Source organism: Perca flavescens, chromosome 17 (assembly GCF_004354835.1).
Source record: "Perca flavescens isolate YP-PL-M2 chromosome 17, PFLA_1.0, whole genome shotgun sequence".
In the NCBI taxonomy this organism is placed as follows: Eukaryota; Metazoa; Chordata; class Actinopteri; order Perciformes; family Percidae; genus Perca; species Perca flavescens.
In genome coordinates, this window is record NC_041347.1 from 21,880,916 (window position 1) to 21,897,080 (window position 16,165).

The 16,165-nt window shown below is 40.7% G+C and overlaps 3 protein-coding genes across 3 annotated transcripts; 2 read left to right on the forward strand and 1 right to left on the reverse strand.

The window, feature by feature from the left end:
• Positions 1-33: 33 nt before the first annotated feature.
• Positions 34-9,386, forward strand: dis3 (DIS3 exosome endoribonuclease and 3'-5' exoribonuclease). Its single transcript, XM_028603162.1, has 21 exons — positions 34-531; positions 1,000-1,157; positions 1,569-1,765; positions 2,060-2,133; positions 2,272-2,439; positions 2,816-2,986; positions 3,227-3,340; positions 3,532-3,669; positions 3,864-4,010; positions 4,667-4,783; positions 4,876-4,977; positions 5,583-5,647; positions 5,883-5,967; positions 6,159-6,286; positions 6,520-6,606; positions 6,734-6,890; positions 7,710-7,924; positions 8,087-8,255; positions 8,455-8,613; positions 8,716-8,838; positions 9,031-9,386. The coding sequence occupies exons 1-21, from the start codon at positions 313-315 to the stop codon at positions 9,097-9,099; spliced, it is 2,862 nt and encodes a 953-aa protein (XP_028458963.1). The 5' UTR covers positions 34-312; the 3' UTR covers positions 9,100-9,386.
• Positions 9,387-9,725: 339 nt separating this feature from the next.
• Positions 9,726-13,866, reverse strand: bora (bora aurora kinase A activator). The gene is made up of 12 exons (XM_028604225.1): positions 13,688-13,866; positions 13,250-13,414; positions 13,000-13,106; positions 12,694-12,739; positions 12,502-12,580; positions 12,344-12,388; positions 12,171-12,227; positions 11,805-12,079; positions 11,504-11,666; positions 10,800-11,371; positions 10,515-10,655; positions 9,726-10,310 (listed from the first exon to the last, which is right to left on the reverse strand). Exons 2-12 carry the CDS (start codon positions 13,397-13,399, stop codon positions 10,290-10,292), a joined length of 1,656 nt encoding a protein of 551 aa, XP_028460026.1. The 5' UTR covers positions 13,400-13,414; positions 13,688-13,866; the 3' UTR covers positions 9,726-10,289.
• mzt1 (mitotic spindle organizing protein 1) lies at positions 13,818-15,906 on the forward strand. Its single transcript, XM_028604226.1, has 3 exons — positions 13,818-14,151; positions 14,359-14,504; positions 15,342-15,906. The coding sequence occupies exons 1-3, from the start codon at positions 14,100-14,102 to the stop codon at positions 15,363-15,365; spliced, it is 222 nt and encodes a 73-aa protein (XP_028460027.1). The 5' UTR covers positions 13,818-14,099; the 3' UTR covers positions 15,366-15,906.
• Positions 15,907-16,165: the final 259 nt, after the last annotated feature.

Consider the following 16,165-nt stretch of genomic DNA (forward strand, 5'->3'; position numbering starts at 1 on the left):
ACACAGACTTTAAAATTTAAAATTGTTTTACATAAAAACCGTGAAATGTCGTTATGACTTTATGTACAATGTGTGTATTATTTTCTGTCAAAGTTTCTAAATAGAGATTAACATACACGATTGTAAACGAACACCTGATATCCCACTTCGTGTTCATCAATCCTCTGGTAAGGTTTTGTCGGCCCACTGAGTTAGTTTCATAGGTTAGTTTACACACATGGGCAGCTAACTCATGAGCTAACTCTTATGCTTGTCATCAAATGGTAGGATAAAAACATCGGGATTTGATCTTTTGAGGCGTTCGACTTCATCATGTTGAAATCTAAAACCTTTGTGAGGAAGACCCGGTCGGGTGGGGTGATGAAGATAGTGCGCGAGCATTATCTGAGAGATGATATTTGGTGCGGAAGCGAAGTTTGCGCTGAATGCAAACAGGAGTCCACGGTGTTGCAGAGAGACGCATGTATTGAGAGCAACTTGTGCTCTTATCCACATTATGTGATCCCTGACACAAATGTGGTGCTGCATCAGGTAATACACGTCTCTCCCTTCCCCTGGTTATCTCATTTTATTTGTGTGCTTAAACAAAAAAGGGCCTTTTGACATGTCATTTTCCATACACACTTGTAGCCCCAGTTTTTGCTTCATGTATTGTGATAAACATCAGGTACTATCTCATGCATTATAAGATACTGCAAAAACGGGTGCAGACTTGATTTACTTATGAATGAATAGCACATCTTTAGGTTATTGTAAGGGTAATGTAGTTTCCTTTTCACACAGCAGTATAATCTTCGTTGTGTCTTTACATGACCGTAATATCAGTATGTTTACCAATTGCAGTGGAGGCCATACTGTACATTTAGGTGATGGTGATTCCTTCATTCTAGTCCATTATAACTTCCCTTTTTTTTATTCACACACATACAACCGTTGCACCTGATTCTAAACAGCTCTGATTCTCTTTCATCTTATGTTTATAATTTCTGTGTCCTGCAGATTGACGTGTTGGAAGACCCTGTGATTCGTAATGTGATAATCCTTCAGACTGTGCTGCAGGAGGTTCGCCACCGCAGTGCACCGGTCTATAAACGCCTGAAGGACATGATACATGAGAAAGAGAAATTCTTCTATGCTTTTACCAACGAACACCACCGGTACAAAAACACCACTGACCTTTATACTGCATCACAACATCTTAATTGCACTCCCCTCTTTCAAACCTACCATTTATTTTAATTTCATTTTGTATTGCTGTAGCTGTTTTTATACTGTTATTGCTATTTCCGCTTCTGTCATTGTTTTTATTGTCATGTAAAGTGCCTTTGAGTACATTTTTTAAAGTGCTATACAAATAAAATATATATGTAGTAGTAGTAATATGTTGTAAGTAATCAATGATACACTAACAATAACAATGTGCATTGGCCAGTTGCTAATGAAGTTTCTGCTCATATTCATATATAAGACATTTCTCATGATGTACATTTGCTTGTGAAAAGCATGACCGCAGGTTTTCTGTTTTGTCACCCTTAAATTTATCCTCCTCATAATTTCTATTTTTCCAGAGAGACATTTATTGAACGTGAACCGGGGGAAAGCGCCAATGACCGTAACGACCGTGCAATCCGTGTGGCGGCAAAATGGTACAGCCAGCACCTGAAGACGTCTGAGTCCGACGCAGACGGACTCAAGGTGGTCCTCCTTACCAATGATCAAGGGAACAAGCAAAAGGCAGAGGAGAGCGGCCTGCTGGTTTACAAATGTAGGCGGTATTTCTTCAGAGAAAGAATATATTAAGGGGCCCGGTAGCAATTGGTTTCAAATGCTCTGCATGGCAAGAATACAGCTCCCAAAAAACATTGTTGTAAAATTCTACCACAACTTGCAGACAGGATTAACAGTCATTCTGATGGAAGCACCATCCATGTTTTAGCAAGTAGAAGTCACCTAAAGCCTCCTTACTATTTTCTGTTGTGTGTTGGATACTACCATGCTTTCAAACAGCATCAGCTCTATTTACCACTTTGTCACAAGCATTTTTTCATATACGTTCTAGGTGAGGAGTACATCAAGAGTCTGATAGGGAACCCTGAGCTTGTAGATCGTCTGGCTTTGTCCAATGATGACAAGGTAAACAATTTGTACTATTTAAATATAGAAATTAAAGCTAATTCCATGTATATAATTTGTATCTGTATCTCCTTTTTATGCCGCTGCCTTTTCTTTGTTTTTCTCCTTCAATTGATCTCTTTTTCTTTCCTCTCTCAGCATGACATCACTAGCAGTAAGGTGTTATTCCCAGAGCACCTCCCTCTGTCCAAGATCCAAGCAGGAATTAAGAGTGGCGCTTTCGTCCAGGGCACCTTTAGGGCCAGCAGGGACAACTATCTGGAGGCCACAGTCTTTGTCCAGGGAGATGGGGACGAAAGCACAGAGGTGTGTGTGTGTGTGTGTGTGTGTGTGTGTGTGTGTGTGTGTGTGTGTGTGTGTGTGTGTGTGTGTGTGTGTGTGTGTGTGTGTGTGTGTGTGTGTGTGTGTGTGTGTGTGTGTGTGTGTGTGTGTGTGTCTGTGTCTGTGTGTGTGTGTGTGTGTGTGTGTGTGTGCATTTGTCTGTGAATGTACAAAGTTTGTCTGTTTATTACGATACGATTATCCAGAATCTAGAAATGTAAGACTCTTAGTAGACCTCGGCTGGGTTTGGGTGTGAATTTGTCATGTTGAGTTTCCAGTTAAAGGCATTACTACAAGGTTAAATGACTGTCAAATATAGCTAAGTGCATGCAAATCTTAAAAGCTCTGTACTTGCTTTCAGATTCTCATCCAGGGTCTTCAGAATCTCAACAGAGCCGTTTACCAGGATGTGGTTGCCGTGCAGCTGTTGCCACAGAATCAGTGGGTGGCGCCCTCATCAGTCGTGCTGCAGGATGAAGGGGCAGCAAAGGATGATGAGGAGGAGAAAGAGGAGGAGGACGAGGAGAAAGCGGTGAATTTGTGTTCAACTGAAAGGAAGAGTTGTTAGACTGACTGAGGAGGTGTATGCTGTTTCTCATAGTCTTCTAGTCGGAATGAAATTCATTAGGGTTTTTACGTGTGTGTGTGTGTGTGTGTAAAGTATCTGTATGCTGTGCTACACAAAAAGAGACTTGCAATTGATAGCAACCCCAATTTGGCCTGTGTAGCTTCAGTATCTTAATGGCCTCTGTGTTCCTGTGTGTCTGAGCAGTTGAGGATATCAGCAGCTGAAGCAGCCAGGAAGCCCACAGGCAAAGTAGTGGGAATCATCAAAAGGAACTGGAGGCCATTTTGTGGCATGCTCAATATCTCCCAAATTAAAGAGGTAAGTCTAGACTGTTCTATGATATTACATGTTATACACAGTTTATTTTACCTTGGCTTGACAATTTGAAGCTGTCCTCAAAATTGGTATGCATGCTTTACTTAAATGAATACATCTCTGTATACTTCACAAACTGTCTAGCACTTGTCCCTCAGCATTGACCATCTCTTTTTCTCTTCTTTTTCGTACAGTCAACCCGCCATCTTTTCACCCCGGCTGACCGCCGTATCCCACGCATTCGCATTGAAACGCGTCAGGCATCCACACTGGCAGGCCAGAGGATCATGGTGGCCATCGATGGCTGGCCCAAACACTCTAGATATCCGAATGTGCGTTGGAGCCTCGTCAGACTGTCAAATCTTTGGAACTTAGATATCCTACATCTCCACTTGCCAAAGTTTGACACGATTGAATTGCCTATGTTTTCTACATATGAAGCCACACTTCTCTAGCACGACACGTAATAACATGCAGAAAAAACACAGAGTCTGTCCATGGAGATAAATCTTTTCTTCTTTGTTAGGGTCACTTTGTGCGCAGTCTGGGAAATGCAGGGGAGAAGGACACGGAGCAGGAGGTGCTGCTGCTGGAGCATGACGTCCCCCACCAGGACTTTTCTCAGGCTGTGCTCAGTTTCCTTCCCAAGATGCCGTGGACCATCACACCAGAGGTAATGACTGCTTTTTCTTGAGCTACACTGAGCAGTATTCTAGTAACAGTTTTGTTGATCATTTATCAGTGGGTCTCTCACCCTATGATTTGAAAGCACATATGTATAGGTAGGGCTGGGTACCGAAATCAATACTTTTTAGGCACCGACCGAATTGCCTCTAACGTATGGAGAATCGTCATTTCATCTCATCAGCGGCAGAGAGCCAATAAGCATGGAGCATGCTTCTACCACGATCTAGGGATGTTTGTTTGTGATTGGCTGTCTAATGTTACACATCGTAGAGACACGCAGGAAAAACTCTACGTTTAAACGTTGTAGGAGCTGAAAAATGTGTGCCGTAATGTGTAACGTAATTTTTTTTGTTTTATAAAATTGCTGCCGAAAAAGTATTGTTTAGGAATCTGTATCAAAGTCACGGTATCTGTACGGAAACAATACCTAGCTGTGTGTGTGTGTGTGTGTGTGTGTGTGTGTGTGTGTGTGTGTGTGTGTGTGTGTGTGTGTGTGTGTGTGTGTGTGTGTGTGTGTGTGTGTGTGTGTGTGTGTGTGTGTGTGTGTGTCTGTGTCTGTGTCTGTGTGTGTGTGTGTGTGTGTGTGTGTGTGTGTGTGTGTGTGTCTGTGTGTGTGTCTGTGTGTGTGTCTGTGTGTACCAGGACATGGCGAGGAGAGAGGACCTGAGGAATCTGACAGTGTGCAGTGTGGATCCTCCGGGATGTACAGACATTGATGATGCCCTACACTGTAGAGAGCTGGACAATGGAAACCTTGAGGTACACATGCTGGACACATACATTATAAAGTACAGAAATATTTGCGTTTTATATTTCATATGAGCCCACAGTGTTTAATTTGTTTTCTGTAGGTGGGCGTCCACATCGCTGATGTCAGTCACTTCATCAGACCTGGCAACGCTATGGACAGAGAGGCTGCGAGCCGTGGCACGACTGTCTACTTGTGTGGCAAAGTAAGGAAAAACGCACACACACTCACACATGCATCCAAGTGTTTTCACATCAGAATTTGAAAATCCCTATCAACATTAAATTTCACAGCACATTTTATAGTTGGAAGATGTTGTTTACTAGCCTGAATGCCAGCCGAACTTAGCCCCGCCCACAACATTCGAGGTCGGGAACATTCTGACTAGAATCTGAGTATGACCCGTCAGGCTAGTTGTTTAGAGCTTGTGTTTACAATGTAGTAGATCATTTGACACCTTTGCCATGTTTTCAGTTTGCATGCTGGCACAGTTCACCATTATGGGCCAGATTGCAGCTTAATTACACTAACGTCTCTTTTCACGATTCCATTCATCTTTTTAGCTCAGAATATATGCCCTCTGGAGGTGCCAAACACACTTGGTGACAGCATTGAATGTTTATAAAATCTATTTATGAATCCAGTCCAGGTTTTTGGGAAGGAATATTTGGGTTGTATGGAAATCTTGGATATTGCGACTAACTAATACGCTTTCCTTGACCACTATTGTTGATTTTAGAATTCTGTTGATCCGTAAAACAATAGCTTGACTCCAAAAAACTAACATTATTTTAATGATGTGTCCATCAGAGGATAGATATGGTTCCTGAGCTGCTCAGCTCCAATCTTTGTTCTCTACGCTCCAATGTGGAAAGGTGAGGACAAAAGATACATACACACACTTACATAATAATCAATAACATCAATGCTCTTTGTTTTAAGAAAATATTTCTGTAAATAAATAGATCATAGTGGGTTGTTTTTTTGTCCATTGCAGTTAATTGATTTTAACTGAATGTAGTTGAAATGTTTGTCCCTGATTATTTATATATATTTATATATATATATATATATATATATAATTATATATATATTTATTTATTTAACCAGGCTGGCCTTCTCATGTATCTGGGAGATGAACCACAAGGCTGAAATTCTTAAGACCCGGTTCACAAAAAGTGTCATTAACTCCAAGGTATGGATACAATGTACACAATGTACCATGACAGAAAATATACTCCGTTTTTTTTTTTCTGTGATGTGTGAATCAAATGCACTGCAAGCGATACTGCTACCACCTGCTTTCATTAACTATTTGTAAGACACAAAATTACAGGGTCAAGATATATTTCAAGCATGTTTTTTTTATGTTTCCTTGTTTTACAGGCATCTTTGACCTACGCTGAGGCCCAAATGAGGATTGATGACACCACCAAGAATGATGATATCACCAAGAGCCTGCGAGGTCTCAACAAACTTGCCAAAATCCTCAAGAGGCAGAGGATAGAGAAAGGGTAAGCACGTGGAGTTAGGTATAGTAGAGGCAGAAGAATATATTTCCAAAATGTAGAACGGTACATTCTAATGGTGTGGGCAGAAAATGCTAATAGTTTGATTTTTCTTTTGGTCTATACATGGCTCATTTGCCTCCAAAATCAGGAACTCAGGAATTTAGTTACCGCTATATATTGAAGCTGGCTGTATTGAACATGAATTGTGTTTTTGTGTTGCATTTGATATCCTTTAGGGCGCTGACGCTGTCATCCTTAGAGGTCCGTTTCCACATAGACAGTGAAACCCACGACCCCATTGACCTGCAGACAAAAGAACTCATGTAGGTAACTTCAAAAAGAAGCATTCTGCAGAATCCTTTTTGAAACCCTTTTCTCCACAAAAGCTTTTTTCAGTGTCAGGCAGTGTGTTTTAGACAGATGTAAATAAATCCATCTCTTGGTTTTTAGGGAGACAAACTCCATGGTAGAGGAGTTCATGTTGCTGGCCAACATTTCAGTTGCCCAGAAGATTTATGACGAATTTCCAGACTGTGCCATGCTGAGGAAACATCCAGCACCACCACCATCGAACTACGACATCCTGCTCAAGGCTGCAAAGTCCAAGGTGAGCGGAGACGGTCATGCAGAAAATGTGCTCTGGTTTTCAAGTTATATGCTTGCTTCTTGAGCTGCTTTAATCAATTTACCTGGTTATGAATTGAGGATGTCCCATTAATTGGCAATAGCTTTAAATAGCCAAAATGTGGTGGGCTTGTGAGATGGCTAGGGTGGCGGCGTTTGAAAAGATGTCATACAAACGTTTCGCCAGATCGGGTGTCTACACTGGAAAATGGGGACGATACGTGAACTTTCTGGAGGGCTCCTAAGAAGCTTTGTGCTGGGCAGAGACATGTATGATTTATGGTGTTGTCATTTATACATATGTTTATATGGTTTGTAGTGTCTATTTTTTGTTATTAGTTTCGTTGTATGGTCTTAAATATTGTAGTGACTGTTTCATCTTTTCTTAATTGTTGTCTGGGTGGTGATGGGGGGGGGGTATTTTCATGTTGCAAATTGTATGTTTTATGTTAAAAATGAATAAAAAAAATTAATCACAAAAACTATCCAAAATGTGAGCTTAATCACCTTTAAACCTGTTTCCAAACCCCTTGAATCGCTGCCCACATCTCTGTTCAATGACTTAAACAGAAGTGAATGAAAATCGCAGTATGGTCTGCTTATCAGGCTACATTTAAGCGGGAACTTCTATTTTATGCTTTTTAACAATCTGTTGTGGCAAATGTCAGAAGTCAATGTTGCTGCAAACAGACAAGTTGCTTTACAGCTGGACAGTACAGTTTTATTTTCATGGCCTCCATAAATAAAAACAACCACGCTCATGATTTCTACTATAAATACATTTGTTTCCCTTTCTCCCCAGGATGTTGAGATCCACACAGATACGGCCAAGGCACTGGCTGACTCCCTTGACGTGGCCAGAGTGGATGGCTTCCCGTACTTCAACACGCTCCTGCGCATCTTGGCCACTCGCTGCATGATGCAGGCGGTCTATTTTTGTTCTGGCATGGACAGTGATTTTCACCACTACGGCCTTGCTTCACCCATTTATACACACTTCACGTCACCTATTAGGAGGTATAAAAACAGATATTCTACACAGTTTGACTAAATATGTTGGGTCGGCCATTTTATAACGTGCACAATTGAGAAAATTGTCATCCATATTCTTCCCTTTTTCTCTCCATCTAAACCTTTACCTCCTCCCCCTCCACCCTGTTCATCTGCGCTTCTGCACAGGTACGCAGATATTATAGTACACCGCCTGCTGGCAGTGGCCATAGCAGCAGACAGCACCTACCCAGATTTGATGGACAAACAAAAGCAGTCAGCTCTCGCCAACAACCTCAACTACAGACATAAAATGTCTCAGTATGCACAGAGAGCATCTGTGGCCTTCCACACACAGGTAAACACACATGGACACACTAGGTTGATTTCACATAAGAAAAACACTTTCCTGAACCATCATGATGAAGAATCAGCATAATGTCCTTTTTTTTAACCCCATGAACACTTGGTTTGAGTAAAGGAGAATCAAACCGACCCCACGCTATGACTTAATTCACTGCACATTCATGCTTTTAATGCACATGCTCTCCTTCCAGTTGTTCTTCAAGAGCCGAGGCATACTGAACGAAGAGGGATTTGTTCTGTTTGTGAGGAAGAACGCAATCATCGTACTCATCCCAAAGTTTGGCCTGGAGGGAACGGTGTTCTTTGACGCCAAAGACAAGGCGGGCCCAAAACTTGTTTTTGATGAAGAGGTATGAACACAAGTTTAGTTTTTTGTAGCTGGTTAGATCAACACTGATAACCTAAAACCATCAGAAGATGCGGTGCTTAAAAGATCTCTTCTGTGTGTTTAGGGTCCCACTCTGAACGTAGAGCAGCACACCTTCCGCATATTTGACAAGGTGAAAGTCACCATCAGCCTGGACGCCTCCAATATTCAGCACCAGAAGATCCGCATGTCTCTGATCGACCCCGTGGTAAGGGCTGACCAAACTGAACATGGGTTTCACTATCAAACCACCAGTGGTACACAATAATGGCTACCTACATCTCTAACATTAGCTCAAGAGATGTTTCCAACCAGCAATATTTAGGTTTGATTAAGAAAGTCCTAATAGAAGAATTTGTTCAATTTACTCAAAACTACCAGTTACTTGTCTTTATTTCAGATCCCTGGTGTGAGTGTTCCAGCCCCAGAGGTTGAACCACAGACCAAGAAACCAAAACTGGACCGCTGACGCAGCACAGCAATTCCCCTGAACCACCAGCTGTTCCTTCAGATCAAGAAGTCGTGAAAGTCTATGAAAGAACCAGTTTGGACACAATTACCGGTTTTATTTTGAGCAAGTGTGCCCATTTTAATAAATCTAGCACCGTGAAGCTACACTGCTCTGACACCACTCTGCTCTTTTTATATATGAAACACGTGTTGGTACATAGATGAGGACAGCGATCACAAATGCAGTGAAACTTGTCAACAATGTATTAGGTAATTCAATTATTAAAGTGTTTTCTTTTATTTGTTTCTGTGTGTTAGCGTGAATCTTGATCTGTGAAAGTACTTTTGCAAAACATAGCTTATAAAACTGACCGTATTCTACATTAAATGATTTAGTCATCAAAAGCCTATCATTTTGAAAAAGTATATACTATATATTGTCAGCTATTTAAATTCTTCCCACATATTTAGAATTGTGAATCCCAATCTTAAGAATTGTCTCAATGCAATTACATTGAGTGATAAATGTTTAATTATTGGGATCTCAACCCCAAATGTCTTATTTCTGGACCCTAAAGTCAAAAATACATAGAATACATTGTAGAAACACCCAACTCAAAAATAAATGTCTTCACAAGCCAGGCAAAGAATTCAAGTTAATTTAATGTGACAGCGATCCAGCCCATGCTTTTAAGTATATAAAATAAAAATGGCTCAATCTGCTTTTAATTCATTAGTGGCATCATTGATTGGGTCTTATTCAGGAATATATTAATATTCAAACCATCCACAAGTAACCTGAATTTTAACAATTGTTATTCATTCAAAAAACAAAAAGCTCCTACCATAAAAAAAACAAAAAACATCATGATACACTGTTTCATAAAAAGATAAATACAGTACAAATGTGATATCATCTGAAAGTCAGGATCTATTAGGTCGATAATGTCGGCACCAAATTGAAAAGCATCAATACAGCATCAAAAGGAGGTTATTGTGCAAGTTTGATACAGAATTGACTTTTTCTCTAACCACTTGTGAAACCCCTCAGCTCATACTGCATTCAACAGTTAACCCAATTCACCCTAACCAAATTAATGAAACATAAATGCTTCAAAACATAGTGTAAATGTTGTATTTGATTGCAAAATAATCATCTTTAAGCTTCCACTGGAAGAAGTGTCCCTTTAAATGCATCTATCAGATGGCTCAGTGGTGAGGATAAAATGCCTGGAAAACAATAAACTTCATTTTAGTAAAATTAAAAAGTAACTAAAATACACGTAGAACTCCTTGCAGCATGCACAACATTGTTAGTGAAGTCTAAGGTAATTCCAGTAGTGTATTTTAAACAAGTGCTGATACTGCATTAGATCTAAAGGCGCAAAATCACGTATCCAAAAGCCTGTGTTTGTGTGTTAAGGGTTAACTTACCTTTACTTTAGTGTGCCGAGTGAGTTGGAAAGCTTCTTCCGCCAGGTTTGAACTTAAGGACTCTTTGCCGTGACAGTCTGAGCTGAGGCCATCTATAAGACTGGCGGCGCCTGCTGAGGTAGTGTTGTACCCACTGTCCACCTGAACATACACAAAAAAGCAATCAGTTACAAATATTCAAAAAGAAACAAGAAATGATTCATACATGAGTTAGTTAAACATAAAGTGAAATAAGAAAAGAACAAAGCAGCTCTTAGTTCTCTGAAAGAAATGGATCACACAAACCTGCATGCTGGAATCACAGCGTATGCTGCTTCCCTCTGCCAGGAGAGATAAAAACATACGAGAGCTTTCTGTTGCTGAAACATTGCCCATACGAGAACTGGTCAGCTGTCCCGAAAGCCCTTCACCTTCCTCCTCTTCTTCCTCCAACCTTCCTTCCATCTCTGTCTCCTTGCCTTCCTCCATTTTCACAGGTTCCATAGGATCCAGGGTAACTCTGTCAGTGAGGTGAGCGCCGCGGGCCAGGGGTGAAGATGGATCTAGCTCCATAGGGGGGAGAGAAGAGGACGACGAAGAGGGGGATGAGAAGGGGAGTTGGTCCTCAGCCTCCGGATTGTTTTGGAACTTAGGGTTGAGGATTGGGGAGATGAGGGGAGGGGAGGCCCAGCAGCGGACTCTGGGCCGGAGCTTGGGTCTGGCATTGTGATGGGGCTCATTGTGGCAATGGAGCTGGCGTGGGGAGCAGCTACGAATGGGAGAGCAACCCTCGACAAATGGACTCTCATTGAAGGGACTGACATTCATGTCCAGGGAAACACCATGTGGAGTCAAATTGCTCAGCTGCTTCCTCTCGGCTATATAAAAAAAAAAAAACACTGACTCAAATTCAGTTTATATCTTTATGTAATAAAACCCTATCTTAAAAATATTAAAATCTTGTTTTGGATATTACACATTTTGCTATGAGTTACAAATCAAATACCTACCTGAGCATATGGGTGTGCGTGCTGCATGTGCAACAATAGGAGAAATTGTGGGGGAGGCCAGACCAGCAGGAGACGACCGATCAGGAACCAGAGGACTGGTGATGCTGCCGAGGCTGCAGTCCCGGAAGCAGCCATGTCGGATGGGACTGGACGAGAACTGACCCTATAGTTAAAACAATGCAAATACATTTTTGTTTAACAGTGTCAGTGTCAATTCAACTCAAATAAACAGTTTGGGGGGGGTAAAATTGACATACCAGGAGTATGTCGGAATAATCAACCCATACACGTCTCCACTCACCGTAGAGGGAGTCGGAGCCAACGCGCCACAGGTCAAAGGGGAGGAAAAGATAGACAATATAGCGTCTCCCTCTGCAACCTGTCCTAAAGCTCCCTCTCCTCGGTTTAGAGAAAGCCTCTCGTTTCTGGCATGGCTTCTCTCTGGGCTTGGTGGGCTGGAGCTGTCAGAGCTGCTGTAAGTGCCCTGGCCATCCAGGAAGAGCTTTCTTCTTAAGGAGGAGGAACTGAGACTGTCCTGCACAGCATCACATGCTTCCTCGTAGTGGTAATAATCCCCTGAGGATAGGGAAGAAACAGACAGAAACAATGATGATGACTTGATGGTAAAATACTGATTTGATTGTGCAGGCATTTATTAGAGGCTTACCTAGTACTTTCTCCAAATCAAAAGCCAAAGGTAACGAAAGAGTTGTCTGACAAGCAACTGTAAAAGAAACATAATAAAGACAGATAGAAAAACAAGTTAGTAGACAGAGCAGGAAAGAAAAAGAGATGGGGCACTGTTTAGTTAAGTCAAACAATCTCAAAGAAGACACCAACCTGAGATTTTTTCTGGCTCCTCTACAATCATTGCAGACTTAGAACCTACAAGTGCAAAGACACAATACAGTAACATGAACATGAAATGCTTATATAATGTACAAAACCAAAATAATACACCAGAATCAGGGCAGAATGTCAAAGTAATATAAACATACTTTTCATATACATCTGAGGGCCTTTACGGGTGTCTGGTGCTGCCCAGGGCGAGGGCACGATGGCTCCTTTGGTGAAAAACTTTATTGGGAGACAGATAAATGGCTTAATTACAAAATAAATCAATAAACCATCAATATATTAACTTCTCTATCAATAAACAATTATATTTAGGTTTTATTAGAGTCACACACCTGCTCAATAGCATTCTGACGCTTTTCCTCAATGTCAGAATCCATCCTAGATGTTTGGTAGAAAAATATTTGTTACTTCAACTTAGGTATATTGATTAATTGGAGTGCTGTCCTAATTGCCTTTATATATCACTTAAAACGTCCTGCCTTCTTTAACATGCTCTTTGCATTTCATGTCAGGATGGGCTATAAGTTTGTTTTTTACCCCCCATTAAGCAATTTCGTTGATGTCACAATGTCATTCTTATAACTTACATATAGGTTATTCTACTACTACTATTGTGACTACTGTGTTTCAGTACATACCTTGTCTGGCTGAGGTAAAAAGACTGTCGCTGGATCTCCTCTGGGTCTATGTGCACTGGGAGAAGACTAGCCATTTCGTCAATAGACCAGTTAAACTTGGGTGGAGTCTGAGGGAGAGACAGATGAGGAATTAAATAAAAAATATCAGCAAAGCAAAACGTGTTGACATAATGCAACATGTAGATATTTGCAGGTAGAGATATCACACATAGTTGTAGGTGTAAAAGTTTTAAGGTGTGTTCCAACGTACCGCTTTACAAGGCTTAGACTTGAAGACAGATGGGCTTGGCACCAGGGGTTCCCGAAGGTGGTGATAGTCATTGGGACTTTCAAAAGGGTTTCTTATTGACGGCCTGCCTGGAGTCTCTGGAGTGATCTGTAGCTCAACATGGTCCCCCATTTTAGCTGAAATATTCTAGTCAGCATAAAGGAAAAGGGTTTTTCAGACATAAAATTGTCAAGGCATAATCCACTCGAGTGCATTTCATTTACTCATTTTTTTTAGTTTGGTACGTTAACGTTAGCTAGCTACGGTAACGTTGCGTTCCCTGTTTCTATAGCGTTAAGTAACGTTAGCCTTAATGTTAGATTCTGCCCTCTTTCTTAACACATCACTTTACTTAAAAGAAGAAAGGCACATTTAAATATTAGCTAGCTAGCTATATAACGTTCTGCCGTTGGTACTTACAGTTGTTAATGAGCCCGTACTTTGAACATACAGCTAAAATCAATCCTCAATGAATCGGCAAACAATCAGCAGCGAGAGGGTTCAAACGTTTAGCTATTTCAATTTCGCCCATAAGACCCGTTGGCCAATAATCTTTGCAGGAAGTTCTAGGGAACCAATCAAGGATGCAAGTCGTCACTTCCTCCTCCGGTTTCGTGTGAGTTAGCTAGGCAAGGTAGCTAACAAGCTGCTAATAGTGTCCCTTTATGATTGTGCGTGTGATATTTTTGGAGATTGTATCTAAAATGAAAACCAAACGTTTAATGTCTGGCTGAACTGTTAAAGAGATATCGTATTGCGTCAGAGACCCCTTCAAGTGAAATTTGTTAGCCACATGCTAGCAAGCGTTGGCTAATTATATTCAGTTTACATCATGGCAAGTGCAGCAAATACAAACCTGAACGCAGTCCGGGAGACTATGGACGGTAAATATATAGTTAATGAACATGCAGCATGTATGTATTTGTAAAATAACATCAGTTTAGTTGCAAATAAACTGGTTTTTTTCTTCTACTAACCCCGCTTGTTTGTAATTGTGTTAAACTTATTAACAAATTGCAAAGGACCTGTCTTGTCAGTAGATAATGATTCTAACTGTAACTAGTTTAACTTCAACTTCTTCCTCCCAACAGTGTTGCTGGAGATCTCCAGGTTGCTGAACACAGGTTTGGACATGGAGTCTCTGTCCATATGTGTGAGACTGTGTGAGCAGGGCATCAACCCAGAAGCTTTGTCTGCCGTCATCAAAGAACTGCGTAAAGCTTCTGAAACCCTCAAGGTACTGAAACAGGCTCCCAAAGAGCTAACTTTTTCATATTATATTGAAGAGTTATGTTTGTGGAGTAGGATGGAGTAGGGGGGGCATGTTAATACTTATTGGGCCACAAGATATGCCCTTTTTCCTTCTCCCAGGAGAATTTTTGAGAGGTCATTCAGCTCAAAGTTGAGAGTTGAGATGCTCATAGATTCTGGTATTGCAACGTAGATCTTCTGAAATGGAAAACTGTTAACAAAGCCATTAGATGTGAGTGTTTCCGGTGACATGGGACAGGGTTGGGTGATATGAATATATAATAAGACAACAAAAAAATTTTTCTAACCATAAACAGATAGATTTTTCCAGAAAAGGTTGGCTTTTTATAACACAGAATCTACAATGGCACAAACATTGCAGTTGTCGGGCTCCCTCTCCTAACATGGTATCATTTTTCTCAACTTTTGTTGAGTTTGGACTGTTGAATTTGGCCACCTTTTTCATGTCACCATCTGTCAATGTTTTCCATGAGTATATGCACTTTTAAAAAGATCTGTTTTCGTTAGTTAGTATTTGTAATATGGGGCTTAACGTCTTCTGAATGACTAAATCATGAGTGGAGTGGAAAGTTGTCATCACAGAGAGTCTAAAAAATAAGTAAAATATTCACAAATTTCAGAATTGTGTCCTGTGCACATATAGCTCGCTCATAAAGCAGGTGTAATTATTATAAGAAAGAACACGGTATAGTGATCTGATCTCATAATTAATCGTGATAATACATCACTACACACACACACATATATACACATACATACATACATATACACACACACATTTTTTTTTCTTCTTTTCTTTCAGGCTTCTGAAAACTGCACTAACTGAAGTTGCAGGCTGATCACCTCAGTTGGAACTTTAATGGGATCTTACCCCGTTCCTGGATCTGTACCTACCATGGGCTCTCCAACCAATCAGACCTGCATGTGCGTCTTCACTCTGTCCTCAGCGCCTCCTCTGTGACTGACTGCTCCTGTCCTGTGCTTTTGGCTTGTGTTTGAGGTTTTGTGTGGAGGTATCAAACTCAGTCCTCTTCCGAAACGCAAGTCGCAATGGGGCGTGCTCAGCCGTTCGGCCTCGGATTTGCTTGCAAGTTTCTCGTTTTTGTAAAGTGGGAGTTCATAGTGGTATTAGCATTGACATCCTGCCTTAATTTAAGAGCATTCTTCAAATTTCTGATAGTCGATTTATGTTGCACTTTCCATGAGAAAATGTTTTTTATGATGTTTTGAAATATCTGAATTGTTTTTAATTTTTTTGTAAGCATAATGCTTATTTTCAGCTTAATCCTTTTGGCATTTCCATTGTCCATGTAACCATCAATGATGGAACAAAGTCTAAATTAAAATGTTACAGTCAACGGCCACAAGGTGGTGTTGTGTCATTGTTATTCTTATCTGAGGCATAGGTATCCTATCTCATAGTTTTCCTGAGAAATTAAATACCTTGATTTTATCAGGTACTTTTTAAATCACATTTTCCTATTTTATTTGCCATGGCTTGCTGTCTTTTTCTATGGCGTCTTGATCCCATTGCAAAACATAGCAAAGCATTTTTCCCCGAGTGATATAATTCCTACACTCCAAATAAGACCTGATGTTTTTTGAAGGATTTTACAAAGGAAATGA